The sequence below is a fragment of the Pan troglodytes genome, chromosome 5, assembly GCF_028858775.2.
Source record: "Pan troglodytes isolate AG18354 chromosome 5, NHGRI_mPanTro3-v2.0_pri, whole genome shotgun sequence".
Lineage (NCBI taxonomy): Eukaryota > Metazoa > Chordata > Mammalia > Primates > Hominidae > Pan > Pan troglodytes.
Genome location: NC_072403.2, coordinates 119,950,629 through 119,967,087, shown reverse-complemented (window position 1 = coordinate 119,967,087; position 16,459 = coordinate 119,950,629). Strand labels below are relative to the sequence as shown.

Here is a 16,459-nt window from a genome sequence, read left to right as displayed (position 1 = left end):
GTTGAAATTAAGGGGAACAAGAGTAGGGCTGGGACTAGAGATGAAAAAATATGTGGAACATCCCTTGCAGAGCAATTAGTAGGGCATCTACAAGGATCATTTTGTTGCCCCGAGATCAGAACACATGAATTTGAATTGAGTCCCTTCATTATCATTTTAGAATTTCTGTAGTAGTATTCTGTAACCAGACTGAGAGTACAGAAAGTAGATGGGGACTGTCCAGGGATGAAAATGGCTGTGAATATGTGGAAGATAAAGAGGGCAAGGATTCTAGGAGAGTCAGATGGAAACGACTGACCACAAGTTCCAAGATCTGGAACCAGGCAGTTGAACCTCTATTGGAGATAGCAGGCTGAGAACACAAGGAGAGGTAAAGACAAAGGTTTACCTGAGGATAAAGACTAGGTTCCCTGGCTGAGCGCAGTGGCTCATGCCTTTAAGTAATCCCAGCACTTTGGAAGGTTGAGGTGGGAACATCACTTGCGCCCAGGAGTTCAAGTCTGCAATGAGCTGGCAAATTGTGCCACTGCACTGCAGCCTGGGCAACCGAGCAAGACCCCGTTTCTTAAAAAAAAAAAGAAGAATAGATTATTCCCTGAAGAAGGGAAAATGGATACATAAATTGTGATATACACATACATAGAAAATAAAAGGGATGAGTGAACTTGAGCTAACTCTAAGCAAGAATAGCCAGTTGCAGAGAAATACCATTTATGTAGGATTTTTAAAAATGTAAAACAATTTTGTTTCTAGACTTTACTTGAAGCCCCCACGTCAGTATTTTAGGCAAAATTCTCACCAGTTTGTTTCTCTGGGCTCCCAACTCGTGATGGACTAGAAAGAGCGAATTTTAAAAGTTACCCCATTAGGTACAATAAATGACTCATTAGTGAAGTTGGAAGATGCAGAGAACTATGAAATTTGACACAAAAAATGATAAGGCATATGAGTTTCGGTAAAATTAATGCAGGGTAAACAGTCTTATGCCTAAATAGCACTGTTAAGGCAGCATTTGATAGCTGATATTCCGTGATTATGACCTTGTGCCATCAAAAGTCCATTTGAATTTTATTTGGTATATTTTTATGAAAAGAGAGTATGTGATTATTTTAACATGTTCATGAAAATGGTTATGACTTTTTTAACTTTTGGAAAATAAAAGGAGTAAGCTTCATATATTTGGAAAATTCATGCTTGTTTGAATAAAGAATTACTGTAGTGTGAAACGAAGCTGATAGCTTAAGATATAAATGACAACATAGAATTGTTCCTTGGGTTATATTAATATACTTTTTGAATTTTTTTGACAGATTGTTTAACAAACAACAGTGAAGAATTATCAAACAGCACAGTATATTTCCTTAATCTATTTAATCACACCCTGACCTGCTTTGAACATAACCTTCAGGTATTTTATATATAATATTTAAAATTAAAATGCTGCCTTGTACAAAGGAATAATGTGCAGTTCCAAGTTTTTAGAGCACTAATTATTGATATTTATCTAAATTCATGATGTAGAGGAGTTAGTGGACCTGGATTTCTGCTCTTAAGTAAGTTCTTCTACTTACAAATCATGAAAACTTCAGTTCTCTCATTGTAAAATGGAGATAATATCTATCCTGCCTATCTTCAAGTATTTTGTAATGAGAATCTGGTGAGATAATGATTGTGAAAACATTGATTGAGGTGTGTGATTGTTTAATTAAAACACAATGGTTTTCAATCTGACTTACGTAGGTATTTTGCAGTGTAGTATGATTCTGTCTATAGGAAGTTTATTCTTTGCCTGAAATTTGCTTAAGTATGTTTTACCTACCTTAAAAAGCACTGTTTAGTAAGATAACTTTGAGTATTGAATTATGATAATAAAAGGTAGCTTTAAGAATCTTAACCTTGTAGATTATTGCCATCTCTATCTCTGACTCTTGAATTTTGGTATTGGAACTTGCCTGGTCGTGGTGAAGGACGAGGTTGGAACTCTGGTTAAAATGTAGTTTTGAAACTTACATAACAAGTAAGTAATCCCCATAGTAGATGTACACATGCTTAGGGTATAAGCATGTATGATTTCTTCTGTAATAAATGTGGTAACACTGAATTATGAATTTCCTTGAGAATAATAAAAATTGGGCCAGGTGCAGTATCTCATGCCTATAATCCCAGCACCTTGGGAGGCCAAGGCAGGCGGGTCACTTGAGGTCAGGAGTTCGAGATCAACCTGGCCAATATGGTGAAACCCTGTCTCTACTAAAAATACAAAACTTAGCCAGGCTTGGTGGTGCATGCCTGTAGTGAAGTAGAGGTTGCAGTGAGTTGAGATCGTGCCATTGCACTCCAGCCTGGGCGTTGCAGAGAGACTCTGTCTCAAAAAAATAAAATAAAATAAATTAGGTGAACATTTCTTAGAATTTGTTCTGCAGCATGTTAATAGATGTCCTATCAGAAAGGGTTTAGTATTCCATTAAGGTTGGGAAATGCTTTACTACAGGACTTCAGAGCCTTTAGTGGACTGATGTGTGTTGTAACACTCAAATAGCAATTTTTCTATAAAGTCATCCCTCTTATATATGGCTTCACTTTCCACAGTTTCAGTTACCTGTGGCCAACTGCAGTCCAAAAATATTAAATGGAAAATTCTGGAAATAATAAGTTTTAAATTGTACACCATAAACAGTCTTCTTTTCATTTAACTTAGAGTACTTGTATGAGTTTGGTAGATTTCTAGAAGTGGAATTACTATATTGGCAGCCTAAGAAAAAGACACTAGAGAAAATTATCTCCAAATATGATGAGTTTATTAGGGAATAAGAAAGAAGTATGGTAATTTGGAATGCACTGGCAAACCACCAGTACATCCAGTGAGGGAAGGGTAAAGGGAAGCTTTTATTAGCAAAAAGGGAGAGGTTCACACAGGCTGCTTGGAAACTGAGTTCATTGGTTCCAGAGGCTCAAAGCCAAGTTGTCAGTTCATTGGTGGCGATGCCATTACTGGGCAAGTGTTCTTTTGAGTGCATCTTATCTGAATTACTGCAGTCCTAAAGAATGGCAGTGATAAACCATGTGAAAGCAGGAGTTGCAATGAAGGGCGTGAAAGGGTTTCTTGTGGGGTTTTTAGAAAGTCCTTGGAAACAAGGACTCTTTTTGTCTCTATTTTGTCTGGGTCTGTCAAAAGGTGATTTCATCCTAATGTCTGCAACTTTCACATTATTAAAAGATATGTGCATTTTATTTTATTTTATTTATTTATTTTTTTTTTTTGAGACGGAGTCTCGCTCTGTCGCCCAGGCTGGAGTGCAGTGGCGCGATCTCGGCTCACTGCAAGCTCCGCCTCCCGGGTTCACGCCATTCTCCTGCCTCAGCCTGCCGAGTAGCTGGGACTACAGGCGCCCGCTACCACGCCCGGCTAATTTTTTGTATTTTTATTAGAGACGGGGTTTCATTGTGTTAGCCAGGATGGTCTCGATCTCCTGACCTCATGATCCGCCCGCCTCGGCCTCCCAAAGTGCTGAGATTACAGGCGTGAGCCACCGCGCCCGGCCAAGATATGTGCATTTTAAATTTGAATAAAAACTGTGGCCAGGTATGGTGGCACCTGCCTGTAATCCCAGCACTTTGGAAGGTTGAGGTGGGAGGATCATTTGAGCCCAGGAGTTAGAAATTAGCCTGGGCAAAATAGCAAGACCGTGTCTCAAAAAAAAAAAAAAAAAAAAAAAAAAAAAAAAAAAAAAAGGTTAAATTACTCCCCATCTAGATTGTGTGCACAATTTTAGCTAAATGGATTATGTGCTCAATTTTTTTTTTTTTTTTTTTTGAGACGGAGTCTCGCTCTGTCACCCAGGCTAGAGTGCAGTGGCGCGATCTCGGCTCACTGCAAGCTCAGCCTCCCGGGTTCACGCCATTCTCCTGCCTCAGCCTCCCAAGTAGCTGGGACTACAGGCGCCCGCCACCACGCCCGGCTAAGTTTTGTATTTTTAGTAGAGATGGGGTTTCACCGTGTTAGCCAGGATGGTCTCGATCTCCTGACCTTGTGATCCGCCCACCTCGGCCTCCCAAAGTGCTGGGTTTACAGGCGTGAACCATCGCGCCCGGCCCTGTGCTCAATTTTTAACTAAGTGCACAATTGTTCTGTGAAAAACAAGCAATGGGCTATTTCTTGTAGCAGACTAAGGAGAGACTTAGTTTTTCTGTCAAGTAGATGGTGAGGGTAACATTGTTGGGCCAACATCAGTGTAATTACTTTGATTTTTCTCTTTTCTCTTTCATCCCAATGTTCAGTTAATATTCTTTCTTCATACTACAAAGTAAAGAATAAAGGGCATAGAAAGCAAAGGTGTGAACTGACTGTTTAGCAAACTTATTCTTGAAAAGACAAGTGTCAGTCTAGAAGTACAAAATATTGAGATTTAGTAGCATAATATTTTATGTACCTCCACTATCCTCATTTTAGGTTATACAATTCTTTGGTATTTGGCCCTTTTTGTTGACTAGAAAGGCCTGGATTATGAGCCTTGTGATAAGAGAGTTGAGTGGGGATGCAGTTGTGGTGCCTTTTCCCTTTCCATTTAAAAAGTTCTGTCTCAGTAAGATAAACTATGGTGTTCAAGTCAGCATAGGCAGGAACCTATTTTATTTATTCAGTGAGAGTAGGATAGATAAGTGCAGGTTTGTGATGATGAGATAATTTAGGAAATTTTGTATTTAGTTACTAGTCATTTGGCATATGAATTATTGTTATCCTCAGTTAACATTAGCTAATGCAGCAGTTTTGAAAATTTAGAGGCACCTAGAAAGTTCCAAACAGTTTGCCATCTGCTTCACATACCGGGTCTCTAATCCTTCGGACTTATAATACAAGTAGAGGTCGTTTTATTTTATAGATGATAAAACTGAGACTCAGAGTGATTTAGTAACCTACTCAACATCACAGCTTAGCACTTTAACACACCATATTGTTTCCCGTCTTCTAGAAGCGTAAATAGCTTACATTAAAGAGATATTGTATATAATGTTTATTGTATATATTACATGTGCCTTTGTCATTTTAGGGGAATGCACATAGTCTTTTACAGACAAAAAATTATTCAGAAGTATGCAAAAACTGCCGTGAAGCATACAAAACTCTGAGTAGTCTGTACAGTGAAATGCAAAAAATGAATGAACTTGAGAATAAGGCTGAACCTGGAACACATTTATGCATTGATGTGGAAGATGCAGTAAGTACTTTGCTTCTGATGTGATACATATTTTAGAGTGTTATTGAATGTACCTTCAGTATGATTATTATTTTTGGTGATAGGGTGGAATCTGCATATTCTGTCTTCAACCAAAAATAACTAGTTATAAAGTAGTAAAGTTTTAGAATATCCTGGTCTGTTAAACCAAAATGGATATTTCCTTAGTAGTCTCATGGTTAGGATAAAAATAAAACAGAAATTAATTAGGTACTTCATAAGTGAGTTGATGCTTTGGTACATTTTAATCTTTTTAAATTTGAAAATATGTGCCATTTGCAGAGGTGTAGGTATTGTTATATGTTTATATTTCAGTTTCTTGTGCACTTGTTGCTAATTTAAGAAGTTTCTGAGCTGGGCACGGTGACTACACCTGTAATCCCAGTACTTTGGGAGGCTGAGGCGGGCAGATCACGAAGTCAGGAGTTCAAGACCAGCCTGACCAACATGGTGAAACCCCATCTCTACTAAAAATAGAAAAATTAGCCGGGTGTAGTGGCACACGCCTGTTATCCCAGCTATTCAGGAGGCTGAGGCAGGAGAATCGCTTGAAACCAGGAGGGAGAGGTTGCAGTGAGCTGAGATTGTGCCAGTGCACTCCAGCCTGGGCGACAGAGCGAGACTCCGTCTCAAAAAAAAAAAAAAAAAAAAAAAAAAGACGTTTCTGGATTTCACTACATGTTTCAGAAGCCATTCCTCAATCACTTCCTATTCCATTGTTTTATTTTCTTATATCTATTACCATCTGAAAATATTTATTTATTTATTTTTAGTCTGTCTTCCTCACTAAAATATAAGCCACATGAGGACAAGGACTTAGGCTTTTTTTGTTCACTATTCAGTATTTAGGACAGTATTTAGGACAGTCTAGCATATAATGGGCTTAATAAACATGTATTAATTGAATGGTCAAAAAAAATTTTTTTTTCTCCATTTTATAGCCTGCCTTTACATAGGGTGCCACTAGATGGCAATCATGCCTTTTTAGGCACTATGATGCTGGAGTTTTGGGGCATTAGAGGAAACTGAGAAATTATTGGCTCAAAGTAGAGAACTTGAGGTCAGAATTAATGAGCTTAAGAATTGAGAATGTGTGAATTATCACAGCAGCTCAGAGGGAACTATAAGAACCAATAATATTCGAGATGGTAAAAAGCACTTAAAATGAAATGTACAGTGTGGCTTTTTGTTTGTTTTTACTGCTCCATTCCTATTGCCTAAAACAGTACCTGGTTTCTAGTAGGCTCTCAATAAATAATAAATATTTTGTAAATGAATAAAACAGGGCCTAACTATATTCCTCTTCATATAAGTTCTTTGTTTGAATGTACAAATGGTTGACATTCTAGAATACTTTGGTCAGTATTATGGACTTAGAATATGAAATTTCTGTACGGATATAAATTTCTACAATGACTGTATTTTGAACCAGGTTTTTTTCCTGGCAGAAGAAGTTGTCCTCAACTATCAGTAGGTTTTTAGAGGTATGTATTGAGTCTAAATTCTAGATTCCTGTTTAGTTATTAGCAAAATAATTATAAGAAATTGAAGACAAGTTAAATATAAAATAGAAAGATGTTGTTTGCTCTTGTTCCAGATGAACATCACTCGAAAACTATGGAGTCGAACTTTCAACTGTTCAGTCCCTTGCAGTGACACAGTGCCTGTAATTGCTGTTTCTGTGTTCATTCTCTTTCTACCAGTTGTCTTCTACCTTAGTAGCTTTCTTCACTCAGAGCAAAAGAAACGCAAACTCATTCTGCGTAAGTTTTTTACAATTATTTATTTTATAGATAAAAGCCTGTATTTTAAAAATTTAGGCCTGTTTAGAAATGATAGCTACTCTGAGAACTCAAAGTACATTAGCCTAAAAGGACCCTCTGCTTTAAGTTTTACAATCATGCTTACTAGTGAAAGAGATCTGTGAAAATTTTATAAGTGTAGACAATAAAAAGTTAAAACAGGGCTAGGTGCAGTGGCTCATGCCTGTAATCCCAGCACTTTGGGAGGATGAGGCGGGCGGATCACGAGGTCAGGAGATCGAGACCATCCTGGCTAACACGGTGAAACCCCATCTCTACTAAAAATGCAAAAAATTAGCCGGGCATGGTGGCGCATGCCTGTAGTTCCAGCTACTCGGGAGGCTGAGGCAGGAGAATCATTTGAACTTGGGAGGCGGAGGTTGCAGTGAACCGAGATTGCACCACTGCACGCCAGCCTGGGAGACAGAGTGAGACTGTCTCAAAAAAAAAAAAAGTTAAAACGCGTGTCTTTCAGATGATTAAATTGAGAAAGCTAGATTACCCTGGAATAAGGTTGGCAACAACAGAAGAATAACAACAGAGGCTTTGTACTCCTAACATGGCAATAGCAGGGAGATACAGACAGCTCTTAGACCCATCGGAGTCATGGTAGAACCACCTAAGTGTGGCAGGCAGGAAGAAACTATAGCTGACATAACAGACAGTTTGTGAACAAATTGGAATCGTAGTTCCAAGGAGATTACTTGATATAATAGTATATGCTCAATACATATTAATTCCCTTTCTTTCTCCCTATGAAATAGGCCAGAGCAAAAGAAGCACTAACTAGAGATCCCATCCAGCTAAGGAAGAGTGGCTTCTAAGTCACGTGGCTTTCTTGTTTATTATCAGAATGAAAGTACGGGCTTATGCCTTAATAATTTTAGTTTTTAAAAAAGAGAACTGTTTAGGGGAAAAGGTTAATTTTCTTTTCTCTTAAATACTATTTGTAGTCTAGGAATGTCTGATATAAAAATTCTTTTCCCTATAAATTTCGATCACTACTTCATATAACTTCACTTCTAATATATATAATTTTTTTAAAAAAAGGTTACCTGTAGATCAGTTTGAACTGAATTTGTAATGTTTTGTCACCTTAAAATGCTAGCTACTAGAGGGGAGAGTCTTTGTCATGGGTGTATTTATTAAAGCTTTTTTGAAGGCTGTCAGCATTCTGTAAATATGCAGTAGCTCAGGTCCTTAAAGCACTTACTTAGAATAATAGCAAAATATTGTGGGCACCTCACCATTGAGAAACTATTTTTCAGAGCTTGGTATACTTTTAAAGTTTAGCATCTTATTTGCCTTGGTAATCTATTTAACTTTATGGAAAGTATTTACTGCTTCTGATCAGGATTTTTTGTTTGCTATCAAAGTAAAAGTCACTACCAGTGTCACTATTTGCTATGGAAGCCACAAACCTTGTAGTCATTTCTTAATTATTTTCTTTCTTTTATTTTTCCATTCCCACATTCCCCTCTCATCCCCTTTTAATTCATTAGCAAGTATGCTGCCAGTTCTGCTTAGTCGTTTCTCTCCCTCCACTGGTAAACCCTAGCCCAAACCATCTTCATCTCTTATCTGTACTAATGCAAGAGCCCCTTAACTGGTATCCCTCCTTCCATTTCTTGATCTACTAAAATCCATACGCCACATAGTGGCTAGAATAATTTTTTAAACACAAATTCACCATGTTTCTCTACTAACTTGGAACGCTTAATGTGTTCCCATTGTACCTAGAATAAATCCAAACTTACTTTCCAGGGTCTGCTCTCCAAGCTGTACATGACCTGGCCCATAGCCACCTTTCTAAACTCGTCACATCCATTCTCCTCATTGCTCATGGTGCTGTGGACAGTCTGGTTCCTTTCTGTTCTTCTCCACTACCAAGCTCATTCACACTGCCCCTTTTCCAAGGCCCTTCCCTCTTTCCTTACCTGGCTTCTTGCAAGCCAGGTCTTAGCTCTAAAGTTACTTGCTCAAAGAGACCTTTTATGACTCCCCAGTCTAAGAATACGCCTCTCCATTTGTTCTTCTGTGCCGTCTTTCTTTAATGGCACTTAATCACTTAAACTAATTTAAATTAAATAATTGGTTATTTAAATCATCTTTTTCATTTATTCTCTACTTTATTTGTTTGTCTTCCCTGCCTGAAGGGAGGAGCTAACTGCATTAGAGGTGTTGAAATTCACCGTTAGATGATCCCTGGGCTAGAATTTTAAAGGATGTGGGGATTTATCAGGTAGGGAATATAAAGGCAAGGAAGATGTAGGTGTATGTACTCATTCGTATTTAACTTGGCCAGTTTGTTAAGTCATTTGAAATTTAGTCAGAAGCTAGATCACTTCTAGTAGTTTTTAACAAAGTAATTCTCAAAAACCCAAACTATTGATTTGGTTTGCCTCCCAAATCTACTGAAGGCTTAAGAAGTAGATTTTAGTTTAGGCCAACGTTTTTAGTTTAAGTTTTCCCTTTATTTTAAGCTGAAGCAGTACACTCGTCCAGGAAGTCATGTTGTGATTTTCCACTTACAGTTGATAGAAACCAGAGACAGGCCGGGCGCGGTGGCTCACGCCTGTAATCCCAGCACTTTGGGAGGCCGAGGCAGGTGGATCACGAGGTCAGGAGATTGAGACCATCCTGGCTAACACGGTGAAACCCCATCTCTACTAAAAAATACAAAAAAAAATTAGCCGGGCGTGGTGGCAGACACCTGTAGTCCCAGCTACTTGGGAGGCTGAGGCAGGAGAATCGCTTGAACCCGGGAGGCAGAGGTTGCAGTGAGCTGAGATCGCGCCACTGCACTCCAGCCTGGGCGACAGAGTGAGACTCCGTCTCAAAAAAAAAAAAAGAAAAAAAAGAAACCAGAGACATTGGTAGGCCAGGCGCGGTGGCTCATGCCTGTAATCCCAGCACTTTGGGAGGCCGGGGCAGACGGATCATGAGGTCAGGAGATCAAGACCGTCCTGGCTAACACGGTGAAATCCCGTCTCTACTAAAAATACCAAAAAAAAAAAAAAATTAGCTGGGCGTGGTGGTGGGCACCTGTAGTCCCAGCTACTTGGGAGGCTGAGGCAGGAGAATGGTGTGAACCCAGGAGGCGGAGCTTGCAGTGAGCCAAGATCGAGCCATTGCACTCCAGCCTGGGTGACAAAGCCGAGAGTCCGTCTCAAAAAAAATAAATAAAATAAAATAAAAAAAGAAACCAGAAACACTGGTTCTCATCCTTGGCTACACATCAGAATTATCTGCAGAGCTTTAAAAAAGTACAGGTACTAGGGTCCCATTGCAGAGCTTCTAAATCATAACCCCTACCCAAGTTTTGTGAAGCTCTGAAGTAGGGAGACTCTTAGTTACTCAGTATAAAATACTCTCACTATGGGCATGATTGTTTTTCATTTCTAGAACATGAGAAACATTCATGTTTAACTATAAGTACAAAACATATTACCAAGCCAAATAGCCATGATTTGTTTTATTAACCCTAATGACTCAGTCCCATTAGCATCAAATCAGAATTGATGGTAACGTATTTTGTTAGCAGCCATATGTGTTTGTGTGTTTATATAACATAAAACTCACTTTTCTTTGAGGATCATTAAAATTTTTTTTTTTACAATACAGAGTTCCATAATAATATACAACTCACTTTTCTTTGAGGGTCATTAAAATGTTTTTGTCTTTTTTTTTCCCATTACAGAGTTCTTTCACTGATTTTTTTTTCATCTGAAAATAGAAGCAGTTTTCTTTCTTTCTTTCCAATATGTATAGCTTTCCTTTTCTTTCTCTTGCCTTGTTGCGCTGGTGATAAATTAGTGGCATGATGTCAAGCAAGACCAGGTATTTTCGTCTTATTCCAGATCTTAGGGGGAAAAATCATTCAGTCTTTCACAGTTAAGCATAATGATTGCTATAGAATCTTTGTACATGCTCTTTATCAGGTTGGGGAAGTTTTCACTGAATTCTTTTAAGAGAAATTCAGATTTGGATTTCTAACTTAGACTTTTAGATGTATAATTTTGTTATTCTACCTTATAGCACTTTCATTGTCTAAATACATTTATTTCACGTACATTACATATTTAAGATTGTGATGTTCAAGAAGATATAAATGATGTTGTTTTATTTGTACTGCTTCTAACAAAGTCATGTGCAATTTCTAACAAAGTTATGTGTTTTTGAGGTTGGTAGAAAAAAGTTTTAATTAGGTTCTAATTCTTATAAGGCTGGAACTGTTAGGATTCAAACATAGAATTAATAGACAAATACTATAGATTACATAAAAATAGTAAATAATCATGTTTGATAATTAAATTTAAATTAAAATATAATTCTTTTGATTTATCTAGCCAAACGTCTCAAGTCCAGTACCAGTTTTGCAAATATTCAGGAAAATTCAAACTGAGACCTACAAAATGGAGAATTGACATACCACGTGAATGAATGGTGGAAGACACAACTTGGTTTCAGAAAGAAGATAAACTGTGATTTGACAAGTCAAGTTCTTAAGAAATACAAGGACTTCAGATCCATTTTTAAATAAGAATTTTCGATTTTTCTTTCCTTTTCCACTTCTTTCTAACAGATTTGGATATTTTTAATTTCCAGGCATAGCAATGTTATCTATTTTAATGTGTATTTGTCACAATAACAGAACATGCAAGAACAATCATTATTTTATTTTATAGGCATTTGATTACTATTCTAGACTTCTGGTATCTTCTTACTAACATAAGTATCTCAAGTAGAAAAGTTTTTGAAAACTAACATTTAAAAATTAATCAGTTACAGCAAAGACTTTGAAAAAGAAATGTACTTGTTAGGAAGTAGCTTAATTACCCCCCATTGCAGTATTATTGTTATATATATAGTTAATATGTTGTACATCACAATAATATATAATTCAGTCTCTAGTTTCCCTAGAGTCATTTTTGAAACCACTGATTGCAAACCTCCCTGACAATTTTTAAAAGTAGTAAGCCACATTACATTTATCTTTGTAAAAAGATTTATGGTAACTGGTTTCTTACTTGACTTTTATAAATAGTATTTTACATCTTATTTTTGCCTTTATTTCATAAGTAATTTAAAAATCACTGGATTGCTTTATTATATTCAGGGCAATATGGATTATTTTTATACCAAGGATTTGCATCGTGAATTACATTAAGTTATTTGGCGATTTATAATTTATTACTACTTTAAATCAAATGTAGCATTATCACACTGTATTTAAATTGTCATTTTTTAAAGGAATATTTTCTTCTTAAGATATATAGAGGATTTTGGAGAAGAGAGACAGGAGGGGTAAAACCAGCTTAAGGTTCAGCGAGCAGAAAGGGACCTGAGAGGATGCTCAGTGTAAGACTGTTGGACAGTGGTGTGTATTGAGGGGATGAATCGGAACGATAGTCTCATGCAGAAAATAGTGAGATTAAGATCATCCTTATTGTTTCTAAATTATTTCAGTCAGATGAAAGTGATACCATTGAAATGAAATCACATAGTTCATGCTCAGAAATTCTATTTTGGTATGTTTGTATTAGCCTTTAGAAAAAACACTCCGTTTCAGAATTGTTCACAGTTTTATTTCTTAGGTTTTTAGAGTTCAGGATTTCATTTATTAATTTCTTCTTGCTTTTTTGGTGGAAATAGGCTTTGTTGTAAACATTAAGAATATAAAATCTCCTCTATATAGAAACAAGAGTTTTGTTAAAAAGATAATTTGAATCCCTTCCTATACTATAAAATGCTCTATAGGGAGACAAAGTGTTGCTTTTTTCTTTTATGTTTACTGTTTATGTGGAGTGAAATATAAGGCTCTTGGATGTATAACATACTCAAAAGCTGTTACACTTTCTCTGATCTGCTGTGATCCACTGAAAATGTGCTGGGGTTTGTTCTGCTGTCACTGTTTATGCTGCTGGAACTTAGCACTGTCTTGATTTGAAGCATATGATTGAGAGCCATTTGAAGCAATCTTCATTAATGCAGATAAAACAAGTTTACATGTGCAGAGTTAGAAAATGACATGTTCAATTCTGTAAGTGGTGACTTTTTGAGCACCTTTCAGTATTATGTATTTGTAAAAAACATTGTTTTTGGATATAAAGCTAATAAGCACTTTAAAAAGGAAAAGGCAGCCTTTACTATTTTTTCTGGTTGAGTCATTGCTCTTTAGACCTAGCATCAGCAATAGATTTCAAAGATAAGTATTAAGCGCTACCCTAAAGTGTGTAAATTTTTCATTTTGTCATATTGAAAAATTATTTGCATAGTACTGAATGCTGACACACAGCTTATATGTATTTACAAGAATATCTTTAAGTGTTTTTTTGACATGTTAAAATAAAGGAAATAAGGAAATTGTAAGCTTTATTTGGATTTTTAAATACATTTTTAAAATTTCAGATGTAATTTAACATCACATTTGTTTTTCAGGTATTGAGTTTAGATGCCTACTTTTATGAGTACCGTCAGCTGGACACAGTGTCTCATACCTGTATTTGCAGCACTTTGGGAGGCTGAAGCAGATTGCTGGAGCTTATGAGTTCGAGACCAGCCTGGGCAACACGGCGAAACACTGTCTCTGCAAAAAATACAAAAATTAGCTGGGTATGGTGGTAAGTGCCTGTAGTCCTAGCTACTTGGGAGGCTGAGATGGGAGGATGTCTTGAGCCCGGGAGGCGGAGGTTGCAATGAGCCGAGGTTGTACCACTGCATTCCAACCTGGGTGACAGAGCCAGACCTTGTCTCAAAAGAAAAAAAAAAAGAAAAAAGAAAGTACCGTCTGTCTTAAATTTTGCTGCAAATAAAAATGTACTTTGGATTATTTATTGTTGAACTTGAGAGATAGAAATAACATCAGATATATTTTTGCTTTTTTTTTGATAATTAATTTTTTTTTTTTTTTGGTAGAGACAGTGTCTCACTATGTTGCCCAAGCTGGTCTTGAACTCCTGAGTTCAAGTGATCCTCCTGCCTTAGCCTCCCAAAGTGCTGGGATTACAAGCGTAAGCACCACACCTGGCTGAACATCAGATATTTTAAAGTGTAGCCCAGAGTCTAGTTGGTAAATGTTACTTATATTGGGACTAGTATTTTCTAATGTTTCTGGGATATGCTCCCTATAAAATGAAATGTTTTCCTGGAACAATGCTAATTAGGATTGCATTCCTGGCCAAAGACATGACATCAAATAAGTAATAGACATCACCAGCAATGAATTTTGAAAAGCAAAAAATACTATTAACCTATATAACCATTTAAAATTTAAAAAATTATGTTCCAAGTACTTCTATTTTCTGAGCTAGAAGAAACCTTAGAGGCCATCTGATGATAGATTCCCAGAGCTGGATGGATCCCTAGAGACTACCTAATCTGACTTTCTGTCCACTGCATGGATTCTTCTAAAAAGTATGTCACTTATTTCCCTACCTTATTAACTAAATAAGCAGAACATCATAGAGCTCTTTATTTATAACAGTCATTCTTTGATAGTCAACTCTTAAATGGAGACTTGAGATGCTTAAATATTGTACTACTGTGCTTATCTTGTAAAGATTTCATAAAATGATAGTATTGGTTATTTTAAAAAGGCTTTGGCTTATGCTGAATTATACATGTAGCACCAAAATGTTACAACTCTACTAAATTTCCTTGTTCTAAACTATTATATTAGCTATAATAAATATTAGTCATACATGTAACATGTTTAATGACCAATAACTTTCTTTATCTCCTTGGAATTAAAGAGGGCTTTTAAAAGATAATTTGACTGATCCATGCTTCTTACAGTGTGGAGCTTTGCAATAATGATTTTTTAAATATGTTTTTCTTGTGATAAACAGGTATTTTTGAAAATCTGCTGGGTGTGGTGACTGAGACCTGTAATCCCAGCACTTTGGGAGGCTGAAGTGGGAGGATCACTTGAGCCCATGAGTTTGACACCAGCCTGGGCAATATAGTGAGACCTTGTCTCTACAAGAAATTAAAAAACTAGCTGAGCATCATGGTGTGTACCTGTAGTCCCAGCTACTCAGGAGGCTGAGGTGGGAGGATCGCTTGAGTCTAGGAGGCAGAGGTTGCAGTGAGCCAAGATTGTGCCACTGTACTCCAGCCTGAGTGACAGAACAAGACCCTGTCTCAAAAAAAAAAAAAAATCCATCTCAGTACCCCAATGCAATCAAAAGATTTCAGAGCTTTAAAATGAATGATGCTGGGTACAGTGACTCCTGCCTGTAATCCCAACACTTTGGGAGGCTGAGGCAGGGTGATTGCTTGAGGCCAGGAGTTCAAGATCAGCGTGGGCAACAAAGTGAGACCCCCATCTCATATTTTTAAAATTAAAAAGTAAAAGGAATGATAGGTTCATTTTAGCTAGAAATTGTGGTAATTCCTCCATTGTCTCAAATGCTCAGGATCATGTCTGAAAGATTTGCCCAATAGCATTGGAAGTGGAAAATAATTCAATTGTAATTTCTCAGATAATTGTATACAACTAGAGTATAGATAGGCAGAATTGAAAATTATTAGTTGCTTGTCCTGTTTTGACTTCTGAAACAGAAGAGTGATCACACGAAGGTAGGAGAAGGGCTGGGTGCGGTAGGTCACGCCTGTAATCCCAACACTGGGAGGCTGAGGCTGGTGGATCATTTGAGACCAGCTTGGCCAACATGGTGAAACCCCTTCTCTACTAAAAATTAGCCAGGCGTGGTGGTGTGTGCCTGTAATCCCAGCTACTCGGGAGGCTGAGGCAGGAGAATCGCAGGAGGCAGAGTTTGCAATGAGCCGAGATCGCACCACTGCATTCCAGCAAAAAGTAAAAAGAAGGTAGGAGAAGGCTACTGTCACTGTATTGGGTATCTTTAGAGGCAGGGGCCCACAGCAGAAAGCCTTGCAGCCATCCCTCTTTCCAGAGGTGATCAGCTATTTCTTCCTTTTCCTCTCTCTCCTACTAGTACCTCATTTTCTACATTGATTTGTAGTGCTATTACCAGTAACGTAATAGAAGCTGAGATACCAAGGGCTTGCTTGGCCTTGGCTTTTTGAAACCCTCTTTATATCTTGGCTGTCCTCCATTAAATAAGGCACAATATTTACTTGTATAACCCAGGGACTCTGAGCAGTCAAAATCCAACACCCACCCACCTCCCTCCCCACCCCATGCTCATGTTCCCTCTTGCTGCTTTTCTCTTACTGTGGTGCAGGCAAACAACTAGCATAAGGATAGCATAAAGAAGGAGAGTAAGCAAGTAGAATCTCTAGATCAAATTTCCACTCCCCCAATCGTGGTTTCGTCCTGTGATTCCTGAATGTATATGAGGGAACTAGAGGTAGCAGTCTACACGGAAAAGTGAAGTTGGGGGTCACTTGTCTTGAAGAGTGCATGCATAGAAATTGTAAAATTAGGCTGGGCGCGGT

At 37.5% G+C, this 16,459-nt stretch overlaps 1 protein-coding gene across 2 annotated transcripts in view; it reads left to right on the top strand.

Annotated features, from left to right (window-relative positions):
* Nucleotides 1-13,408, top strand: part of OSTM1 (osteoclastogenesis associated transmembrane protein 1) — a 32,552-nt gene extending 19,144 nt beyond the window's left edge. The window contains exons 3-6 of one of the 2 annotated variants that reach the window (XM_001148469.5): nt 1,311-1,408; nt 5,049-5,216; nt 6,832-6,997; nt 11,386-13,408. In XM_001148469.5, coding sequence (XP_001148469.1) covers nt 1,311-1,408; nt 5,049-5,216; nt 6,832-6,997; nt 11,386-11,441 — 488 coding nt within the window. In that variant the 3' untranslated portion in view covers nt 11,442-13,408. Of the gene's footprint in view, nt 1-1,310; nt 1,409-5,048; nt 5,217-6,666; nt 6,730-6,831; nt 6,998-11,385 lie in introns of those variants that run through there. The other variant, XM_009451784.5, reaches the window with a different exon arrangement.
* The last annotated feature ends 3,051 nt before the right edge of the window (nt 13,409-16,459 follow it).